The 20,212-nt window shown below is 42.9% G+C and overlaps 1 protein-coding gene across 3 annotated transcripts in view; it reads right to left on the reverse strand.

Moving 5' to 3' along the window:
• SEPT6 (septin 6) overlaps nucleotides 1-18,522 on the reverse strand; it is a 49,064-nt gene extending 30,542 nt beyond the window's left edge. For 2 of the 3 annotated variants that reach the window (XM_018571901.1, XM_018571902.1), the window contains exons 1-2: nucleotides 18,377-18,517; nucleotides 1,009-1,123 (exon numbers count right to left, since the gene is read on the reverse strand). In XM_018571901.1, the coding sequence (XP_018427403.1) occupies nucleotides 1,009-1,123; nucleotides 18,377-18,478 (217 nt within the window). In that variant the 5' untranslated portion in view covers nucleotides 18,479-18,517. Of the gene's footprint in view, nucleotides 1-1,008; nucleotides 1,124-18,376 lie in introns of all 3 variants that reach the window. The other variant, XM_018571900.1, reaches the window with a different exon arrangement.
• Nucleotides 18,523-20,212: the final 1,690 nt, after the last annotated feature.

Genomic DNA, 20,212 nt, shown 5'->3' on the forward strand with positions numbered 1-20,212 from the left:
CCCCCACACCTGCTCTTAACCAGTCAACGAATGCTCCTTCCCCTCCAGGGCTGCTGGTGTAAGACCCGTACACAGCAGTGCAGCCCTGCAGTCAGTATTTTAAGTTCCGATTGCAAATGGCGAGCACCCATTGGTCAGCATGGCTTCTGACCATGGTGACACATGAGAAAGACTTCTTAGCAAGTCAGGTGACTGCGCTGACCAATAAGTGCTCGCCATTTGTAAGCAGAATTTAAAATACTGAGCGTAGGGCTACGCTGCTGCATATGGGTGTGTTATTGTACACCGGTAGCCACAGAGGGGAAAGAACGTTTCGTTAACAGGTAAGAGCAGTGGGGGAAGGAACAGGGGGCAGATTGGTGGGGGTAATTCCATTTTCCCAAATTCACCAGGGAAAGTGTATTTACCCTTTAAGCTCACCATACATGTATAGATTTCTTTAGATCAATCCAATGCTTCAGTGGAAGAAAAGACAGGCTGGAGGGAGCCTCAGGTGAGTAGATCTTTGCTCGTTGTTTGCCTAGGTTCAAAAATAAACACTTGACCCTTGCGGTGGGGGAGGCAGGATGGGGGAGTAGCCCCACTGCAAGGGTTGAGAAAATGTATTCCTGGAGTTCTTTTAAAATGACAACTTTTTAAGTTTTCTCTAATTGTCAATGGGGCTGGCTGCTAAAAAATCCTGCTGGCTCCTGAATTGGACAGACCCACTCCTGAACTCCTTAATAATTTGTCCACACTTGGTGTATGGACTTTCACTAAAACGATCTCATCTTTCTAAAATAAAAGCATTGCTGTGTTGTAATGATCTTCAATTTGACTTGTTACAAAGCACTATGTGGCTGGCTGTAAACAAGTCATCCACACAATACTGTATTCATCCATGTCCGGACATTGAATGGGCTCATTTTCAGCACAGTTCAAGAAATCTTGCTCCTCTGGTGCTATTCATATACAGGCTTTTGGATCACTGCCTCTCCTAACAAAGTCAGCATGTCTGCAAATACTCACCCACACAGAGGATATTGAAACAAAAGCCATGATTAATTGATTTGTTAACCAGCTGGTCCGGCAGGCTGTCAAATCCCACATGCCCAGAAAGAGGAAGAGTACGGCACTCTTCACCCTGAAACAACAATAGAAAATATATATGAAATATTTACTTATCTATCGTATACAGCTATTAACTGCCTTATTTACCAAGGAAAAGTCCAATGTGTACACAGCAAAATTAATTATGAATTAAATCACTTACAAATCGATGCTGCTTCTTGATTTAAAAAAAAAAAAAACGGGCAGTCCCTTGTGATCTTGTACTGGACAGGAAGTTCAGGGATGCACAGCTGAGGGTTGGAGCCAGTTTGTAGACATAACTATGTCTGGAAAATAATGTACAGAAATCCTTTGCTGGGCAATGTATATTGATTTGATCTGGATTCATTATTGAAGAAAAAAAAAAAAAGAAGAAGTGCTACTTTGTGATTTTGGTTGCTATGGGTTACCACACTATGCACATCACTAACCTTTGTGCTGTCTGAGTAAAGCTGGCTATACAGCAGTATAGTATCTGAAAAAATAAATTTTCTGGACATGTGTTCGATTTTCTACTAGTTAAACATTGAAGGAGCAGGATGGAAAATCTTTGATTGAACAAAATTCTGACAGTGAATGTGGATTTTGTTCAGGCTAACTCCATTTATTTTCAAAACCAAATGAAATTTCAAACAACATCTGTCAAATCTCCGATGACGTTATAAGGAAAATTCATACGAAAAATCTTATCAGAACTTTAAAGAATCTACAAGTGCATGGCCAGCCCAAGTCACCCCAGTAATAAGTAGCCATGAGCAGTGATGACGTGATGCTATAAACCTGATTACAATATAAATTGGAGCCGATTCCCCAGACAATAAGAGCAGCGTTCTGTAATAAACAGGATGTTCATTATTCAGCTCTGGAAGGGCTACACAGAGGTTCCCTATGCCGCTGTGCATGCAAAGCAGGTGTTCATTGTATGCGCTACATGAGGCGGAACAGATACGAGCCAAGGAGCAGAAGCCACCGCTAAGCCGCTGCACCACTGACCGGACAAAGACAGACCTCTCTTCTGCAGAAAAGACACAGAATGAAGTCTAGAAAGGAGGAAAGTGATCAGATAAATAATACTGCTTTCATGTTAATAATAAATGTACAAGAGCTTTGTGCTATTGCATAGAAACGCAGGCAAGGTGGTCAGCACTGCTAGCTTACCTTTACAGAATACTAGAACGCCTTGCAGTTTGTCTCCAGCCTTCCCTTCAGTCTAGCACCGTTGTACCGGCTCCTCTCCTGTACCAAAATGCACTACTCCGATTTCATTGCACACTATGAACTTCTCACAGTGTGCATTAGAAGCTGCAGCAAGTAAGTTAGAGCCCATCTCATTTCCTGGCTGAAGGACATCCAGTATCATCAAGCTTTTTCCTCCACAGCCTTACTGTGTACAGTCCGTCATTTTCATTGATTTGAATTCAATTCCATCAATAATGGAGGCTCAGCATTACATGTGGGCTTTACCTAGGGCAGTCTGCATGCAAATGGACATAAAATAGAAAAGGCCAGCAACCCATAATGAACCTTCATTGTTTATTTAGGGCTCACTAATCAAATGAGGTGCAATAAACAACTGAGGCTCAATAAAAATAAAATAAGGCTCATTATGGGGTGCTGGCCTTTTCTATTTTATGAGCTATTATACGACATCACCGGATAGATTTGTCTGTTTACATGCAAATTCAACCTGCCTGGGAGTGCGCACTATTTAGACCGACATCCACCCAGCAAGGCATTTTGAGATTTGTATTACTTCTCCCAAGAAGCAACCCACTGCATGCAACAGGCCCCTTGAGTGGAGTACTGAGACAGGGTGCTGTCAGGTTTTCAGGAAGCTATGTACAGCAACCTGCTGGCCCCTCCCACCTGCTATGATCTGCCTACATTACATAGAGAAGCACAGAGACCCAATGATGACATTTCTATGTTTATGTTTAAAATAGGGTATGCACTGAAGGTAAAATATACGTAGATAAAACTACAATGAAGATTCCAGCAGCAACTAAAATGAAGATTCCAGCACATTCGCCTAATGCATCTTCCAAACAGATTTTACAAGAGTTTAATGTGTGCATTTTTATTTGTGCTGGAGGTGGGTTTGTGCAGCGTGTATGTTATAAAGACATCAGGGAAAGTTCACAGCCAGAAAATGTTATCTGTGCTATTCAAATGTGTATTTTCATACATAGTGACACGAGATGCGCTGCGACGCATGTTTCTTTTAAATGCAAAGACTGTAAAAGCTAATTTCCGAACTAGTGATGCAGCCCTTGGTTCTCCCAATTGTCCTTACTGTAAATGAAACCTTTACAGAGAGGAAAACTGAGGCTGCCATTGCCTGCCTCCTGAGAATGGTAGTTGCTGCCTCCATATGCTCTAAGAATAGGTTTCCTTTAAGGCTAATCCACACCAGCCCCAATGTGTTCCGGCACAATTCGGTGCAGGAACCCACGGATTCGCATCCCGGTCGGCTCACTGCTTTCTGGGGAGGAAGGGGGTGGAGCAGTGCATTGAAGTCAAATGCTGCCAGCACTATTTTGTCTGATCTCACCAGACCGGAATGCAGGCGTTGATGTGCCACGCGTTCTGGTGCAGTCGATCGCACTGCAGCTGGAGAGTGTGGCTGCGGTGCCATTGACTTTAATGCACCACCACACCCCCTTCCGCCCTAGAACACAGTGTGCCGACTGTGAAGTGATCCAAAACTAGAACCGAATTGTGCCAGAACGCACGGGGGTTGGTGTGAACTAGCCCTTGAAGTGAGCCTCAACCTGTCAATCAACTGGCAAGTGAAACGATAGATCATATAGAGATAGATCTTGTAAGCTCCTTTAGGCCCGGATCATACCTGGGCGTTTTGTAGCGCGTTCGAACTCTCTGCAAAACGCTCAAACACCGAAATCCCATTATTTCCTATGGGTATGGTTCACACCTGGGCATATTACAGGCCGTATGAACGCGCTACAAAACGTCCTACGCCCAAATAAGTACAGGAGCTTCTTTGGGGCGTTTTTGTCGCGCGTTTCCATTGGGATATAGCCAAGTAGCCCTCGGAAACGCACGTTTGTCGCAAGTTTTTTTTACCGCGAATCGCAGTAAAACGCGCAACACAAAACGCGCATATTTGATACGCCTAGGTGTGAACCCAGCCTAAAAGGACAGGGGCTGATGTGAATGTGCACTATATAAAGCGCTGTGTAAATAGTCGGCACTATATGCTGTAAATACATAAATAAAAAATAAATATATGTGACCCTTTCACAGCAGTACATCAAGGCTGAGCAGAACCTCATCAGAACAGAAACTTTGCTCATTTAGACCGCTTCCACACTGGACTCCTGCGGCAAGAAACTATGAATTCCTGCAACGGGAATCTCAGGTGTCTCTGTTCAAATACGGTTGCTGTACCCACTTAAGTAAATGACAGGGTGACAGCGGCCACATCTGTCAGTGGCTGTCCGCGTGTAATCATACATGCGGTTTGGGATAGATAATTGTCTCTTTCCTGAGATCCCAAAAACAGTGATCTATCCCAAACCGCATGTAATCTTACCATTTATGATCACATGTGGATTCCACTAACGCGGTTGCTCTCACTCTGTCATTTACTGAACGAGTAGTCCTGGGATTTCTGCAGCAAGAATCTGTAGGTTCTTCCTGCAGGAGTCCAAAAACGCAGCAAAGTCCCTGTGTGAATGGGGTCTTTAATTCAAAGCGAGCCCTATATTTAGTCCTCTATTGTATCACAGGAGCACTCTTTTTCCAGAAACTATTTGAAGTTTTTACATTATCAATTTAAATTTGACAAAAACACATTTCACACAGAATTCATCGTCATAACTATGCAACCCCCAAGGTTCTTCACGAAGCGTGTTTACACAAGGCTAGACACAAGCCATTTGGCTTCCTCACTTGGAAGTGGCCATATAAATTTGCCATGGTGATGACGGAAGTCTGTAATACAAAATATTTACACTTGGGAGCGGTGGGGATCACATATCTGTAATAATGTACAACACGGCCACTTAGTAAAGCCACGCAGCACACTGTTAATATTAAATTATAAACACTTGCTTTGGAGTTCCTGCCAACAGGCAAAGCATGATACATTTAGACAGCCGTGTTAGTAAGTCAAGCATGACAAGTTTACAAAATATGAAAACATGCAGTGTATTAAAAATCATTTGCGGGGGGCGTGGCCGGGATGTGAGACTGAGCAGACGTGTCTCACTGCAGCTCCCGACATCCGTGCTACATCCTGACCCTTAGCTAGCTGACAAACCGGCCGAAATACTCACCCAGTACTGTAGGGTGATCCGGTGACTAGTTAAAAACAGTTTACTGCTAACTTAACTCATTAAATGGTCAACACTTCCAACAATGAGATTTACCTACTACATGCAGTATGAGTACTGCAGAGAGGTACTTCTATCAGCTTCAAGGAAGCTTCAAACTGGTAAACTAATCCCAGTACGGTATAACTATTTATACTAAAAAATAAAGCTTTGGCTATAGATGCACTGTAATTTTGAAAGGAATAGGGAACTGCAAGTCCTGTCAGACAACATCTCCATTTCTCTGCGATCCACCTAGTCCTTCCATTGCAGCCACTAACATTTTCTGCCGTCATCTTCTGTGTCCGGCTTCTTCCAGCTCTGCAACTGGGTAGTCATTGATGGCTCTCTTCCCTTCACATCGTCCTGGAACCTGACCCCATTTCTGGCATATTAAGGATGCTGGGGATGAGCCAGAAGTGTTCACTACATTGCATATGTGCCATAGGACATACACACCAAATAGAAGAAACTGCTAGAGAAAGACGTTACGTGTCTCTTTTTTACTTCAGTTCTGCTATAAAAGTAACCTTGTAGTAGGGAATACTAGTTCACTGGCTTGTCATGCTAAATCCAGAAGGAGGGGAATCTATTAAACTGGAGCAGACAGAATCCGGAGCAGTTGCCCATGGCAACCATCAGCTTTTATCTTTCCTTTTCTAAACTTAACAACCAGCTACTTCCTTCAGTTTGTTATGGGCAACTGCTCCAGATTCTATCTGCTAGTTTTAATAAATTCCCCTATTGGACTTTCTTGTTCTGTTTTGGTTATTCCAGGAGATGGACTCAAAGTATAAAAGCCACAGACGGGAAACTAGAATTTTCAGGAGGGAATCAGCAATGTTGGCCCTGTATAATCTCACTACTAGGCTTCCTTTAAACCTGTTACAAATCCTGCAGCATACATCACAAGCAGCGTGAACGATGCCACTTTTGTATCTCAGCTCAATGTGCATACATACATACATACATACATACATATACTTTATGTATGTATGTATACATGCATGTTTGACTTTAGGTCACTACGTTTTATGCCTGATGAAGGGACCATGTAAGGTTTTGAAACGTTGCTTTTGCATGTGATGCCATGTATATCTGACGTCAATAAAAAGCGACGTATTGATGCATTGGGCCTTGCTGTGCAGGTGACTAGCTCTACATTTGGACTTGTGTGGCGCCATCCGCATGTCATTCCAGCACCCTTCTACATACTACTGTGGGATTCCGGTTTGTAGTGCAATGGGACAGTTGTAAATTACATACATAGACACACACGAAGGAGAGATGCAGCAAAGCATCCCTGGAAACTTCTAAAATGGCAAGTTGTACATCTACAGCAGCCTTTCTCAACCAATGTGGAAACCAATGACGCCAACCCACGGAAGGCGGATTCCATTCAGGCCTTCTCCACCTCCAACCTTTTACCATGCTGCGGCTCTTATACCAAGGTAAAGCTTCTGATTTGAAAAGTTGCTCGTAATATGGAGGGGGGACTGATGTGAGAGGGCTCCTGCTGTAGAGGGGGGCTCTAATGTGAAAAGAGTTGGATCTGGTGTGAAGGGGGATTCCAATTTAAAGGGGGAACTCTGATGTGTTTTTGCATAGAGTATCCCCTTAACATGGTACAGGGTTTGGAGGGACCACACACACAACTTTATGGTTCACAAATATGTTCTTCAAAAGTATGCAAAAACTCAAACATCCCTAGTCCTAAATTTCAAAGGGTGCCATGACTGAAAAAAGGTTGAAAAACGCTGGTCTACAGTACCAAATCTCCTAACATGACTTTCCATTCTAGAGCAGCAACATCCCCCAGACATCATGACTTCAATTGCTTCCTGTTTTACATGAGGAAATGTGGTTATAAAAACGTTTCACTGCACCTCACGTCCGTTCTAGACAACTGAAAGCAAATGTTAGCGCAGGTAATGTTTAAAGAAAATGTGCAGTGGAGAAAAAACAAAAACCAGCAAGTTAAACCCCCTCTCTTAAGTGAACACCTCCTCGCCACACACTGTATACAAAGGGTCCGGCTTTGACTGAGTGGTCCTGAACTGAACCTCATTTGCGTAACATGTGAGAGATGTTCAAGGCAGTACTGCATGCCCAGGTTCAAAGCTAGCAGGTAAAATGATGCTGGCCGCCATTAGACATGGACAGTAGCGCCATTAGGGGAGGAGAGGACTTTCTGCAAAACACCAGTCTGAAGGCATTTGTTGCAGAGGAGGCTTCTTTTTTTATTTTTAAATACCGGATAATTTTATCTATTTTGAGAGTTCTGCTGGAGTCCTGGCACCACAAGGTAGAGCTTCAGAATACAGCCTAAATAAGTTAAAGCCGACCTATCATTAAAATCTATAATTCTGCTGTGTAACCAGGCTCTATCCACATGTACGACCCTCCATTTACCCTCACAGGAGCTTACTGGAAGTAGACTTATCCCTTCCCCTCCTGCTTTTTATTGTTGTGTTACAATGACAGCTTAATCAGTAGATCAGGTCTAAGCACAGGAAGAGCTGTCCCATGATTCTTGCTTGTTCCACTGATTACCCAGCTGCCTCGTAGGTGCACAGTGCTGTGGAATGGATGACAAAGTGGGCCTAGGCAAAACAGAAGCTGCAGAATGCTTAATGTAAAGGCTATATCATTCTCTACTGACCTGCCATGCACGGTTTAAAGAGAAGATTACAAGAGCCTACGTCCACTAATAAAATTTTTCTCCACTACAGATTTATTTTAAGCACTGGCTGTGAAGCAAAACTGAACAAGCAAGTACCAGTCTACAATCTTTGGCCTATAGTTGTCTTTACTATTTTAAATTCCACATAACAGTATTTATGCTATTTGCTGTATGTTCGGCTACAAAAATCTGCCATCTGGCCTCATTGCCTGCCAAGAACAGTCAAAGATAACTGCAGAGCTTCTTTCATACAAGCAGTGCACTCTTTTATACCAAAAATAATAGGATCAAGTGGCAGAAACCAGACATACACCGTCTCATGTAATGGAAAACAAAAAACACATCAAGTACAGCCTAGCATTTCACTACAGCATAGAACCTCAACAATTCAACTTACAATGTTCTGTTTCTATTCCTCCTTTTTAACCCCCGAAATTCTGACACCAACTTTTTAACTAGTTTGATATCACATCACTGAATGCAGCACACAATTACAACAAAGCTAAAAAAAAACAAAAAACAACAAAATTTAAAAAAAAATCTGTGTGTAGTGTGAATGTTCTTGTACACAGGATTCCTTCACATACTATCTGGGCTAAACTACATCAGGCGTTTTACAGTAGAACAGAATGAGAAGTTGGGACCAAATGTCAACTGGTCAGGGGAAATCTCCCTTTAAAAAAAAAAAAGGAGAACTATGGGGCTATGGCTTTTCCCCATTGTTCTCCTAAGGGTAACGGGAGGACACAAACTAGAGTCCTGCCATCACCCAAAGCTCAGTATACCGCTAGCATACTGAGACGCCGCACCCGGAACGAATCCCGACACTTCTGTCTGGATCTAGAGGCAGAGCCAGCTGTACCCGCCCCCTCCCCCGTCCGTTCCGCCAATCAGCGCTGGAGAATTGGACAGGGGAGGGGGGAGGAATCCCTGCAGGAAGCCTTGAGTGACAGTCACGGCTCTCTGCACGGATAGATCAAGAAGTGAGCGAGCGCCGGTATGTGTTCGCTCACTTCCCGATCTACTGAGCCGACCTGTGACAGTTTCAGTGTCACAGGTCGGCTCAGATTATGAGGCTGAGTGAAATTCTCCTTTAATAGTGTCACCTTCAGAAGATTTCTTCTTCACATGCCAGCAGTAAAATGTTTGATTTCACTTCTTTTTGTCCTGGCAATAATGGTCACCAGGACGCAAAAGGAAGAGCAAATATCCCTAGAGGAACATAAGAACAAAGACCTAAAATAGGTTTGAACCCTTCCACACTCCAGAAATTAGAAAAGAAAAACCCTTTTGGGGCTATGGCCATATCTCCGGGCACATTTTTTTTTATTAGCCCTTGAAGTCGGGCTACCCCCCGTACTACAAGGACTAGCTGCTGATTTTGGTCTAGGGAGCAAAATTAAAAAAAAAGTTCTACCTCACCCAATCCTCCGAGCCAGCTTGCTCCTAGACCAGTCCTTCCAGCCTCGCTCGCTTCCAGGTCTAATGTCCCTGAGTCATCACATTCTATACACAAAATTGTAAAGGCGCCAGGGGACCTACCATCACTAGAGCGTAGGAGGGGCTGGAGGGAGCACCGTTACAGCCAACTGGCTCTGAGGTTGGGTGAGGACTTTATTTTCCTCCCTAGACGGAAATGATTATTTTTGTGTCATTTACCCCATGGTCTTCTCAGCCTGTGGTAAGGACACAAACAAACCTGTCAACCTAACATTTTCAAACCAAAAGGTAAGAGTATATTGCTTGTATGTAGCAAGCACACTGCATAGGCAAAGCAACAGCAACTTACTCCCTCTTAACAGTAATGCATACATCACAGCGCTAAAGTTGAAGATTAATGGCACCCTAATGCAGCTTGCCAACATACCACAGCACACAGATATCGGACTTCTCATATACAGAAAGCAGAAACACATTATATTCCTTCAGTTTGTATTATTCTGCCCCTGCAGCTGTTTCTGTGCATAGGCTGTGGCAGTCTGACACATAATACAATTCATATGCAGTATAGAATAAGTATAGGCTTTTAATGAAATAAAATTTATTTGTGATGCATATCACATTCCAACAAACCACAATACAGAAATTAATTCCAGTGTTTTGTATTTATAGCTTGTGTTTGTCAGATACCAGATATCCTGGGGCATTAGAATAATGTATTTACATTTAATATATAAACATTTATCTAAGTAGATATCTGCAAATGCATGGATATGTCTGGCTGTTTGCATAGAATATCAAGGACAGCCTGCTATAATCTATAACAAATCCACGTTTTCACATGACTTAAAATGTATTTTCATGCAGACACTTTACTGGGCAGCACTACATGTCAGCTCTAATGCTTTCAACAATCCATATTCTACCCAAAGGCAATGCTACTATTTATTTACTGCCAGGTTCTGCTCCCATAACTAATTGGAAAGGACAGCAAGGTCGCAGCATTAGAGTAACAGGCAGAAGAGGATTTTCACCAATAGGGTATACCCCTGAAACACACAGGATATTCCACCGGCATCTTGTTGAACCGCTCATGTTTAATGATACAGTAACATTGACTGGTCAGCAACTAATGCCCCATAGTGTTTTAAAACTTACACAATTGAAACATTTCTGGTCTAGTGTACAGCGTTTCCTCTTAATAATTATGGTATTTTAATACAATAGGTTAAAGGCACAACGGATACCCTCAAAAAGCAGTTTATTTCCTGTAATGCTGCCCGTCTCCACCTCAGTAGATGCCTGGGATTGGAAAAAGTGCTCTCTTTCACCACGATCTCAAAGAAAATTCTGTGACATAAGGAATGGAGGTGCGTATTTAGCACTGTGCAAATCCTGACATTCAGAAAAAGTGTTCTATACATAGAATTCTTCTGGGGGGTTACAGCAGCAGATCCTGGAACATGAATGATGAGCGTTTGGAATAAGATTATCCCTGTTGTGCAGCTTAAGGGCCCATTCACACCAAAATCGGAAGGATAAATCGCAAGTCAATGGAGAGTCTGCTGACTTACAGTTTCAAAGTTCGTTGGACTTCCATTCCGTTTATTATTTTTTTCCTCTTTTCTTGCCAATCTTTATTAATTAACATATCAAACATCTACACATTTTTTTTCTTTTACTTCGATTCTGTTGCTATTACATCCGTTTTTGTTCTGTTCCATTGCACTGCAACGGAACGGATTGCAGCAGTGTGAAATGGTACTATTCACACCCATATATTTTTCAAGGTCCTTGCGTTTGCATCCTTTGAAAAATGGATCACAACGCAACAGATCCAGTGTGAATGAGGCCTAAATGATACTGATTTTTAAAAATGGATTAAGCAAGATGCAGTCTTTAAGGGGTTACTGACACTTGGATTCCAAAATCTGACATCTGTGATGTTGGAAGAATTGAACTAGGAAGTCTACTGGACACGGAAGATCAACATACCCACAGGGCAGAAAACTTGCAGGGTTTGTTCACATGAGTTAGTGTGTTCCAGCGTGGTTAGGTGCTGGAAAGCACTGCATCGCAGCCGGATTCCTGCATTCAGGGTGCATATTTTTTTACGATCGCACTGGACCGGAACGCAGGCATGTACCACGAGTTCTGGTGCAAGTCATCGCACTGGGGGATGTGGCTGTGGTGCCAATGACTTTAATGCATTGCCACACTCCCTCTCACCCCTGAACGCAGGGAGCCGGCCAGGACGTGCTCCAGCAGCTAATTGTGCTGGAACGCACTGTAACGCGTGTGAGCAAGCCTTGAGTTGAGAACCTATCATTGTACCATGTTACTCCTGACATAGGAGCAGAAATAAAAAACTGGTGCTGCAAATCCTGCACTGAATTTTTATATCTTATACAGAGTCCAGTGGAACAATGTCATGCACCTGTATACTTTTATACGTCTTGCTGAAACTTGGGGAGTCTGCCTTCTTGACATAACACAAACTGTAAGAAGCTTGCCCATTTGTAGAATGATGCAAACATAGTTAAAAGCATGTGTGTCTGGTGGGGAAAAAAAAATTAACCTTTATGTGTTGGTAGATCTATTTAAACATAGTACACCATTACAAAATATATTCTAAGGAAGGCAGTGGGTAATTTATTGTTGCTCCCCAAGGGCAGGTGTGTCACAGTGTTCTAGAGACATCCTCTAGAACGATGGATAGAACACTCTAGATCAGCCATAGCGAACATGTGCCACAGAGGGCACGCTAGCCTAGGCAGGAGTGTCAAATTACTATCGCCCAATGCCGCCGAGATCACTTGTAGCGCCTGGGTGATAACTATTGCCAAGTGAAAAATACAATAAAGTTAATACAAATGTACAAAATAAGTAAAATAGAAAAAAAAAAGAAGTTATAAAAAAGTAAAAAATAAGAGGTTTTAAAAAGGCAGCGATGCTGAACATTTTTTAAACAAAAAAAAACACAAAACCAAACTTATTTTAAAATGTAGGCACTTTGAGATAAATAAACTGGATTTTGCATCGGAGTGTGGGCACTCGGGATCAAAAACGTTAGCCTTCACTGGTTTAGATAAAGACTGCTGCAATCAGCAGACATCTTCTGGCCAGCCAGGGGTTTTCAGGGGAAAAATGGCGATAGAGAGAACTGTTTACAGAGAGAAGTGGTGGCTTCTATGACAGGCCATATCTGTAGGCACAATGTAGAAATCCTCTTCTAGCAAAAGGTCCAACTGGGCATAGGGCCATGCTAGGTTCTCCCTGAGCGTTTAGCAAAATATAACACAGCAGGGAAGACTAGGGAGATGCTCCCCTGAAAATAAAGGGCTGAGCAATAGGGTAGGGATCATGAGATGAAGCCAGGTAGGCTGTGTGCAGCACAGGTCATAAGGACTAAGTAAGGGACAAATGCTTTGTTATCTAATAATGATGCCAGAATTGGAGACATCTGTTGTGAACGCAAGGTGCCATATGCAGCCATGACTTGAAGACTCACCTTCTAGGGTTACAAGAATATCCCCGCTACATACTTTACATCAGGCTCTGCTCACACAGAGCAGCCTCTCTCAACCAGGGTGCCTTCTGGCTTTCTCATGGGTGCCTCCATTTTTTTTTTTTAACACGGCATCTGATGTGAAGGGGGCTCATGATGTGAAAGGAGGGGGGGCTCGGATTTGAAGGGGGCTCCGCTTTTTTTGCAATTTTGCGTGGGGTGCCCTTAAAATCCATATGGGTCTGGTATGGATTTTGGAGGGATCACACATTGTTTTTCTTACAATTTAGACTGGGGTGCCATGAAGATTTGAGCCAGCTATTGCCCGCTATATGCTGACAACGCTGCAGCCGGGAAAGATCACAACAATATCCTCAGGATCCACCCTGCTGCCTGACTGACAACTGGCTCTGCCTCTCTAGAGCCAGAGTCAGCTGTGCCCACCTCTTGCCCATCTAGTCAGCACTGTAGGAACAGAGCAGGGGAATCCCTGTGGAGAGCAGTGACCGACAGTCACCACTCTCTGCAGGGAGAAGATCATGAAATGAGTGATGAGCGTTATGCGATCACTCAGTTCACGATCTATAAAGATCACGTGTCACATGTCGGGTCCAAGTATGGAGATCAGTTTATTTCACTCTCCCCATAATTTTCCTTTAACAGTGCACAGAAAACAAACGCGTTTCTGTTGTTCATGTGTGAACTACTGGATGAATGTACCATAAAAGAGAAAAGATTCAGAAGTCACCAGCCTTTCAAGATACATTCCAGAGAGAGGAAAAATAATAGTACATGTGCTGCATTGATCCAATCATTTAGCCATATCCATTAACTCTAGTCCGACTCCTGATCTGTCTGACTCCAAGGATGCTTTCTTTCTGCCTAGTCTGCACACAGCTCATAACTGGGGTTAAAATGATTGAGTAACATTTAACAGTTTTCTACTTTGTTTTTAAAAGTCCTTTAGAAAGACAGAAATATTATTAAAAGAACTACATAATAAAATCTCCGAAATAAACACTTTTTTTGTTTTGAAAAGTCTGCAGTGCGTTGATCATTGCATTTCTGTACTCATAATGAACAACCCACTAACCTAATTTCTGAAACCACCAACAGTAATTCAGATTTATAGAATAACCCATTGATCTAATTGCTCAAACCAACAGAAATTCGGATTTATAGCATAACTGGATAATCCAATTGCTGAAACAACCAACATCTGTATTTAGAACATACAAGAAGGTCATGTTGCAAAGAGCTTATGAATGCATATACAACATAGATATAGAATGGACCATCAGATCATCACAATGAAATCACTATGAAAATAAAGTCAAATTATTGTTTTTTTTTAGTATTGATTGACAAATCAGCTAAATATACAACTGAAATACATATATGTGAGCCGTTTACCTGCCAAGGGATTTGTAATTCTCTTCAGCCAGATTGTGATCTTTACACATGCAGGGCCTTGCCCTCCCTGAGACCGTCTGCGGACTCCCCTGCTGGTGAGTAATACAACCATGGTCTAGGACCCACCCCAGTTTGCGATTGTGCAACGAAGGAGCAGCAATAATCTGATGCAATTGCCACTCTTCTATTGTTACGAAGAGCGCAGTGTTTAATAGATATTGCTGTGCAATGTAGTAAAGCTTGACTCAGGGGTGGACATATTTGTGCATAGGGCCCTCTGGGATTCAGAGGTGCCTTTACATGAGATGAGTAGGCAGGTGTTGGAAACCTCCTCATGCTGTTATAGACCTGAACATCGCCCACTTCTAGGGCCAGTGAGAAATAAGGGGCATTCTTCATGATGCCAAACTATTCTCCTAGTTTGTCACATATAAGTGTTGTTGGGCAACAAGCGTTTTCTTCAATGCCTGCCTGATCCGCAGTGAAACATGCGGAATGGTTCTTTCATCTCCTCTCCATAGCACTGGGCAGGAAGTGGAGAGAATGTTCAAGGTCCGACCCAAGTTGGACATTATGGGCCATTAGAGCAGTGTTTCTCACCCTTTTAAAAGTATACAAGGTCTCAAAGGCACCCCAGTCTAAAATGTCATATTTTAAAAGGAGGACCCCATGCAAAAACACAAAAAAGTGAGTTTCCCCTTTTCACATCAAAGTGCCCCCTTCAAATCATGAGTCCCCCTCACATCAGATTTACCCTTTGAATCAGTAGCCTCCCTTTCACCTCAGTCTTATTCCCTCCATCACATCACAGTCCCACTACCACAACATTTTGAGGCACCCCTGAGGAAGCCAGAAGGCACACTAGGGTGCCACAGCACCCTGGTTGAGAAAGGCTCCATTAGAGAATTCAGGCCATCACAGAGGCTTTGTAAATTAACATTAACTGAATGGGGGGACCTCCATTAATCTTTCTGGTTTACAGTGTTGACCCTCGCTACTGCCCGTGTGCCTATGTTGGGAATTAAAGATGGCTAATATCAATACAGATTCAGGTACCTTTACCAGCTGTATGTAAAACATTTCTGCCTATGCTTGAAAGGCAACTCCAGTAACAAAATATTTTTCTATGGTATAAAAGGAGCGCTGGTAAACTCTAGAATAGTTTTAAAGTAAACCTGTTACCAAACTGGGCAACTCAAATGGAGCACATGAAGGAAAATGCAAAATCAGGGGTTACCTTCAAAGAACTGAGGCAGGAACAGTTTATTCTACACATTTATTCAGCAATATCAGCTCCTATAGTTCTATCCCATACAGCTTCCTTTTAAGTCAGGTCACAAAGCACCTCATGTGCACATTGTTTATGCATGAATTCCCAGGAAGATAAGAGCGAAAAAATAATCCCAATTCCCAATGTTCTTCAGGAGCTTTATTATGGTTTTCAGCTATTAAGAAGCAAGGCTCACCTTTGGTGGTGGCAGGCTCTTTTCACCAGAGTGTTTATTAAACAGAAAAATCAAACTGAAAATATTTATACCCAGCTTTGTAAATATTCCATAAACTAGAAGTTCTGTTTTGTCTATTAGCAGAGTATTTATAAATACTAGAAATAGTGTCATGTCCCTGGAAATTATCTTGTCATCTGTATAACAAAACCGATCATAATGCCTTTTAAATCCATACAGCAGAGGATGATGTTTAATAGTTTTACACAAAATGACCAATACAATACCGGGTGAAGAGGCAGAGTGTAATGATGCAACCACAATTTGGGAACAGTGTCTCCACAGCTTATCGTGACAGATGTGCTTAGTGATGTTCTCTAAGTAAGGTATACATGTCACTAACCTAGACAATTCAAGTTGAGCAGATGGAAAATGTGAGCTTACCTTCAATGACAACCTCATGTCACATAGACCTCCCAGAAGGGTCAAGGGAAATACATTTAGTTTCTTTTTCCTGCTAAAGTTATTCTTTCAAAGAAAAACAGGGTACTACCATGTAGATACAGTGCATACCTGCACTCCCTTCCCATTACAACCAAAAGCCAGACCATTCTGATCAGGAAAATCACTGACCATTCCTAGCAGTGTTGAAGCTTGTCCACCCCCCTCTGCTCTGCACAGATTTCAATATCCCATTGAGCAAGATCCTCACAATTATGGGCCACTGGGAAACAGAACTTGCAAGCTTCATCACGACCAGAAGCGTGGGGGAATTAGTCAGAATGATCAAACACAAGACCATGTTCATCAGGCAAAGCATTGTAATTCCAAGTAGTAACTCCTCTTATGGATCAAGCACAGCTCTAGGTTTTTGGCCTCTTCCCCTAAAGTTCCAGAACATACACAAAGTTGGATTTATAAGAGGCAAAAGCAGAGTTTCGTATTTGTTAAAAAAAAAAAGTGATTTTCCAACATTAAAAACAAAAAAGCAACATTACTTATTACATACAATGTTTCACATTTCATGCATTTCTTGGGTATTTTACCCCCTTTTTCTGGTTGCTTTGAAGCAAGCTTAATCCCTTGTTGTTCTTATCAAATTTATACAAGGGGTTGTAGTTCCTTTTTCTCCCAATGCGTTTCGCACTAGAGCTTCATCAGGGGAGCTTCTAAATTAGAGCAACTTTTTTTTGAGCTAGATACCTGCTCCCAGGCAGAAATACAGCCGATACAGAACTTAGTCGGCAGTGTTTGGCTAAAGGTCCAAAAACGTCCCTTAGGAGGTACGATGTCTCCCCAGGACCATAGGAGGATGATACACCAGGGGAAGGAGGAAGACCCACACAGCCTACATTTTACCAGCCCTTGAGGATTCACCTTTTCTTTATTTCTATTAACCGGACTGTCCTATGCCGACAGCAAGAAGCAGTCACCTTTCGAAGGAGCTCCTCGTGCTTCTCTTTGTACATACAGGCTCCGGTAACAGCGCCAAAGCACTGGCTTTTCCTAGCCGGGTTGAAGCTTGCCCACCACCTCCTGCCTCCCACAAATTCCAATAGCCCATTGAGCCAGTTCAATAAAAACAATGGTTCACTGGTCAAATGGGAAACAGAATGGGCAAGCTTTGCCACTACCATAAGTTTAGAAGAATTACTCAATCAGAATTACCCAGTGAAAGGGCATATTAGGGTAGGGTTCCGACTAGCGTGCCTGCACTGCATACCTTATAGCAGCTTCTATAGGTAGAGTTTGCGCCTGCACCTCCTGGGTACGGCACATGCTACACCTCTTTGCCCAGTAAAGTTGTTTAAGAGGAAGGATGATGTCCGACTTCCCAGAAAAGTCCAGATTTGCATATAACTTGCAAATAAGATTTGAATAAAGCAGCTGATCAACCATTCAGATGTGCATCTTTCTCTGAACATAACCCCCTGCTTACACGTTTTTACATCACATGCTCAGAATGAATTGTCCAGGTTTTCTTTACATCTACTTGCTGCATGGTATCAATTCCATCTGCTCTTTCTCCTGAAATGTAGAAGCAGAAAGCCCCAAAGACAGAGACATAAGATCCGTATTCCCCAGCATGCACAGCATCATCCGACAATCCATCCTTTCATGCTGGATGCAATCAGTGTAATAGCAGGCTGCAGAGAGCAGACAGCATTAGATCAGTCCTCAGCTTTTGCTGTGCACCTGTTATTCAACCGGATGATCTTTTCTTTATCTGCCACAGTGCCATCAGCATTGCCAACGCCCCGGCTATGCTTCATCATGGTCTGGGGCGCCGATCTCTGCTTCTATACAATGGGGGAAAGCTGCTCCCCACCACAGCCAGGCATGCAGCAGCAGGGTGGGCAGATGATGCTGTCTGCACCATCACACATGAATAATACACAGCTAGGCATCCATCACTGGCTGGGATCCCCTGATCACAACATCCAGCACTGCACCAACTACTCACCATCTGCCGAGCTATCTCTGTGGCCGCCATGGTCAGTCCCTTCAAGTAACTGAACAGGAAACCTACAGAGAAACTGTTACAATCTGGGCGATGCCAAGTCATAATGGAGGGGTGTCTGCAAAACACAAATCTATCTCTCTCTCTTTCTCTGGGTTGCAACGTAACTTGTGTTACACATTTGCCAAATTAAAGCATTTTTATATAAAGCACCAGAAAGGTGTTGGATTGTATTGTGGAGCTGTGAGGGAGGTTGGAGGAGAGTGCTGCCTATAGTGTCCCCCTTTTTGCAGGCAGTGGATGCTTCCACTTTTCAATGAAATGTCATTAAGATTTGACTTGTGTGAAGCTGCGGCGGTGTGAGGTGCTCAGGATTGATAGAACACTGCAATACATTCCCATAAAAAAGAGGAAACTAGTTTTATCACAGGCAGACAGATGCAGGAGGACAAAGCAATCCTCTGTGTTGTGCTGTCAGTCTGGCATGGGGTCATCTTATCAGTCAGCTCTCAAAACAACTCTCCAAATGGCCACAAATAGAAGCAAGAACTGTGCACAGAGCAAAGGACAACGTGCAATGGCCAACAGTCAGTTCCCAGTGACCCCATCTGAACCAGAATAAGGGAAATCTGTATATAGAGAGATATGGTGGCTACCACTGCTTACCTCTACTTCTGGAAATGCTAGCTGCTTGGCTGTCATACTGATCCTTAACCAGTTGACATCCGCGGTGTTAAACCCCCTTCCCATCCAGGCCATTTTTCAGTATTCAGCGCTGCGGTACTTTGACATTTATTCCGTCATGCAACGCAACGCAGAAAAAAATGCCGTCTAGAGACGGCAACCCGCCAATGCTGCAGTGCCGTCCGTCCGTTTTTTTTACAACGGGCGGACGGCAAGTGGTTAAATGAGTCACTGATTTATAATACATTTGCAGATCAGGATTCCTGACTTTACAAAGACTTCACTTTCTGCATGCTTATTCCGGGTCAATCAATCAGAAAGTATTTAACCACTTGAAGACCAGGGTGTTAAACCCCCTTCCTGTCCAAGCCATTTTTCAGTATTCACTGCTGAGGTACCTTGACTGACATTTATTCTGTCATGCAACTAACAACACCTTATGTGATAGCAAATATACAGTGAAAGGTCCTCTTTATGGACACATCAGGGCTCTTTTAGACCCCTAATGTCACCTAGGGACCCCCATAGAAGCTGATGAAGTAGAGATCTGCTTTACCAGCTACTTCTCGGGCTACAGCAGCCAGAGAAAGGACAGGCTAAAAGCGGAAGTAATGTAATACACATCGCTTTCGCATTCAGTGATCAGAGGGGAGATCAGCGGGAGGACGTGTGCTGATTTCCCTCCTGGGTTGCCCCACTGCAAGGGTTACGTTTTTAACTGAGCTGGGTCCCATATTGTTGTGCTGGGTCCCATATTGTTGTGCTGGGTCCCATATTGTTCAACTTATTTATTAATGACATCGGGGAGGGTGTTAACAGCGATATTTCCGTGTTTGCGGATGACACCAAAATTGGGAGGGTAATCGACACGGACTTAGACATTATAACATTACAGGAGGACCTGGATAAAATAGGGGAGTGGGCATTAATGTGGCAGATGAGGTTTAATGTCGATAAATGCAAAGTAATGCACTTTGGAATTAAAAATAAACAAATGGGTTATACAATTATGGGTATGCCGCTAGGGAAGTCAGAAATGGAGAAGGATTTGGGGGTCATTGTAGACCACAAACTGAAAGGTAGTTTGCAGTGCCAGGCTGCTGTAAACAAAGCTAGCAGGGTTTTGTCCTGTATTAAAAAGGGGATGTATTGCAG

Source organism: Nanorana parkeri, unplaced genomic scaffold, assembly GCF_000935625.1.
Source record: "Nanorana parkeri isolate BGI_ZX_2015 unplaced genomic scaffold, ASM93562v1 scaffold1862, whole genome shotgun sequence".
Classification (NCBI taxonomy): domain Eukaryota; kingdom Metazoa; phylum Chordata; class Amphibia; order Anura; family Dicroglossidae; genus Nanorana; species Nanorana parkeri.